The 2,143-nt window shown below is 32.9% G+C and overlaps 1 protein-coding gene across 1 annotated transcript in view; it reads right to left on the reverse strand.

The window, feature by feature from the left end:
* The window catches only part of VTA1 (vesicle (multivesicular body) trafficking 1), an 80,094-nt gene that overhangs the window by 15,443 nt on the left and 62,508 nt on the right, over nt 1-2,143 (reverse strand). The window contains exon 6 of the mRNA XM_012655526.1: nt 447-527. Within this exon, the coding sequence (XP_012510980.1) occupies nt 447-527 (81 nt within the window). The remainder of the gene's footprint in view (nt 1-446; nt 528-2,143) is intronic.

Below are 2,143 nucleotides of genomic sequence, written 5' to 3' on the forward strand. Positions count from 1 at the left end.
CGGCTTATTTTTTCTGTATATTTTTAGTTGTCCGATTAATTTCTTTCTATTTTTAGTAGAGACGGGGTCTCGCTCTTGCTCAGGCTGGTTTGGAACTCCTGAGCTCAAACAATCCGCCCGCCTCGGCCTCCCAGAGTGCTAGGATTACAGGCATGAGCCAAAACTTTCATGATAGCTTTGGCTAAATGTTTGTGCCAATATATCTGGTAGTATACAAAAACAGAAACTGTAACAAAAGGGAATACCTTGGATTTTGATATTTTTGATAATGTCAAACAATCCTGGTTCATTTGAGAATCTAGTGAACATAAGCATTCAAGGAAATGTGTTTCAAATTACCTGGTAACTCAAATTTAAATAAGAACATTTAAATATATAGCATTTCCAAGGTAAAATTACAAAATAACACTCCAAAACACGAGATACAATATATCTCATAAACTTACCCTGGCAAACTGTACTGAAAAGTGTGGGATCAATGGCAGGAATAGTCTGTGGAGTAGGCTGGATAGCATTGCTTGTTACACCTGCAAACCAGAAAAGCACAAATGGGTATAAAAGTGTTATACCATTCAATTACGTACTAGGAAAACGCTTACAGGATTATGGGGGAATTTCATTATTTCACCTAATTATTTTCTTGAAACATTAATGGATTCCAATTGGATATACTTATTTGATGTTGGAGGCTGCCAGAGAAAATATGCAGGAGAATAAATTATGAGTATTTACACAACTGTATTGGCTATACACTTCCTAATATGTATTTTGTTTGTCTAATGTTTCAATTTACTTCTCAATTAAAGCTTATCAAATATCTACAGAAGTAAAAGACTTCTACTTCCTACTTTTCATTTTCTTAGCCAATTAAATAATTTTGGGGACAACGTGAGACATAATTATGATTTAGTTTAACTTATGGGATGAGTCCCATTTCATCACTGTGCATGAAATTACAAATCACACATTTCAAATTTTCCAGTTCCCACATTTTTAAAATGGGATTTTTATATATCCAATAAATAATTAGTTTGTTTTTACTTCATGTTAGAACTTGTCAAAACTGTCATATTCAGTAAAGAACTAAGCATTCTTGATTAATGGTAAGGAATATACTGGAGTTGAAGATTATTAATCATCTAAGAAATTAACAAAGTGTTAAAACATTCCAAAAAAAAAAAAAAAAACAAAAAAGGCTTCAATCAGCAGGGAAAGAAAAGCTGATTACTCCAAATCAATGGAGTTATCCTCTCAAAACAGGGTGTATTTGTCCCAACCTCATAGGTTAAATTCAAACAGGCAATTTGTAGTAAGAGTATAGTGGGAAAGACACTGGGATGAGAAAAAGCAAGGAGAGGAAAGGGTGAAAATAAAGTGGGAAGTTTCTAGGGGCACAAAAACATATCTAACGACAGTTCTAGAATGTTGGTTTCACAAAAGATGATTGAAGTTCTAAAATACAGTGTTTCTGCATGAAGTTTTGACTTTGAAAAACTTTCTCATCACTAACCTAAGGGAAAAAATAGTTTAAATAAATATGATTTTACTTCATTTAATTTTGTTTTTACTTCATTTAATTTTTAGGGCAAACTGGTTTCATTTTTACAGCCTTTGGAACTATACAAAGTCATGAAAATCTTATTTTTTAACTAAAAATTTGAGCTAATAAAAAATTTAAAAGTATAAAGGGATACAGATGAAAGTAAAAATTTTAAACAGTACAAGAAAATACAAAGGTGAAAGCTTGCCTCTCGTTCCTACTCAGAACCACTTCAGGGTTACTAGCCGTTTCTAGGACACCCTTCCATTCGTATACAAACGTGTGAGTCCACTCCGATCTCTCTATGTGCAATGCTATTCTTTGCTAAGACATTTGTGTTTTGAAATTTGAAAATCAAAATCCCCCAGAAGGCAAGCTTTGTGTGTGTTTTGCAAATGGTAGTAAGTTCTGTATACTATACTGTTCTGTGCATTTTTACTTAACATGTCTTAGCAATAATTCCAGATTAATACATACAAATCTGCCTTGTTCTTTTTAATGGCTACATAGTGTTCCATGCTATGCATGCACCCCAATTTATAAAGCAATCCATTACTTACAGACATTTAAGTTGTTTCCAGTCTTTTGCTACTATAGATAATG

The sequence above is a fragment of the Propithecus coquereli genome, unplaced genomic scaffold (assembly GCF_000956105.1).
Source record: "Propithecus coquereli isolate 6110/MARCELLA unplaced genomic scaffold, Pcoq_1.0 Scaffold48, whole genome shotgun sequence".
In the NCBI taxonomy this organism is placed as follows: domain Eukaryota; kingdom Metazoa; phylum Chordata; class Mammalia; order Primates; family Indriidae; genus Propithecus; species Propithecus coquereli.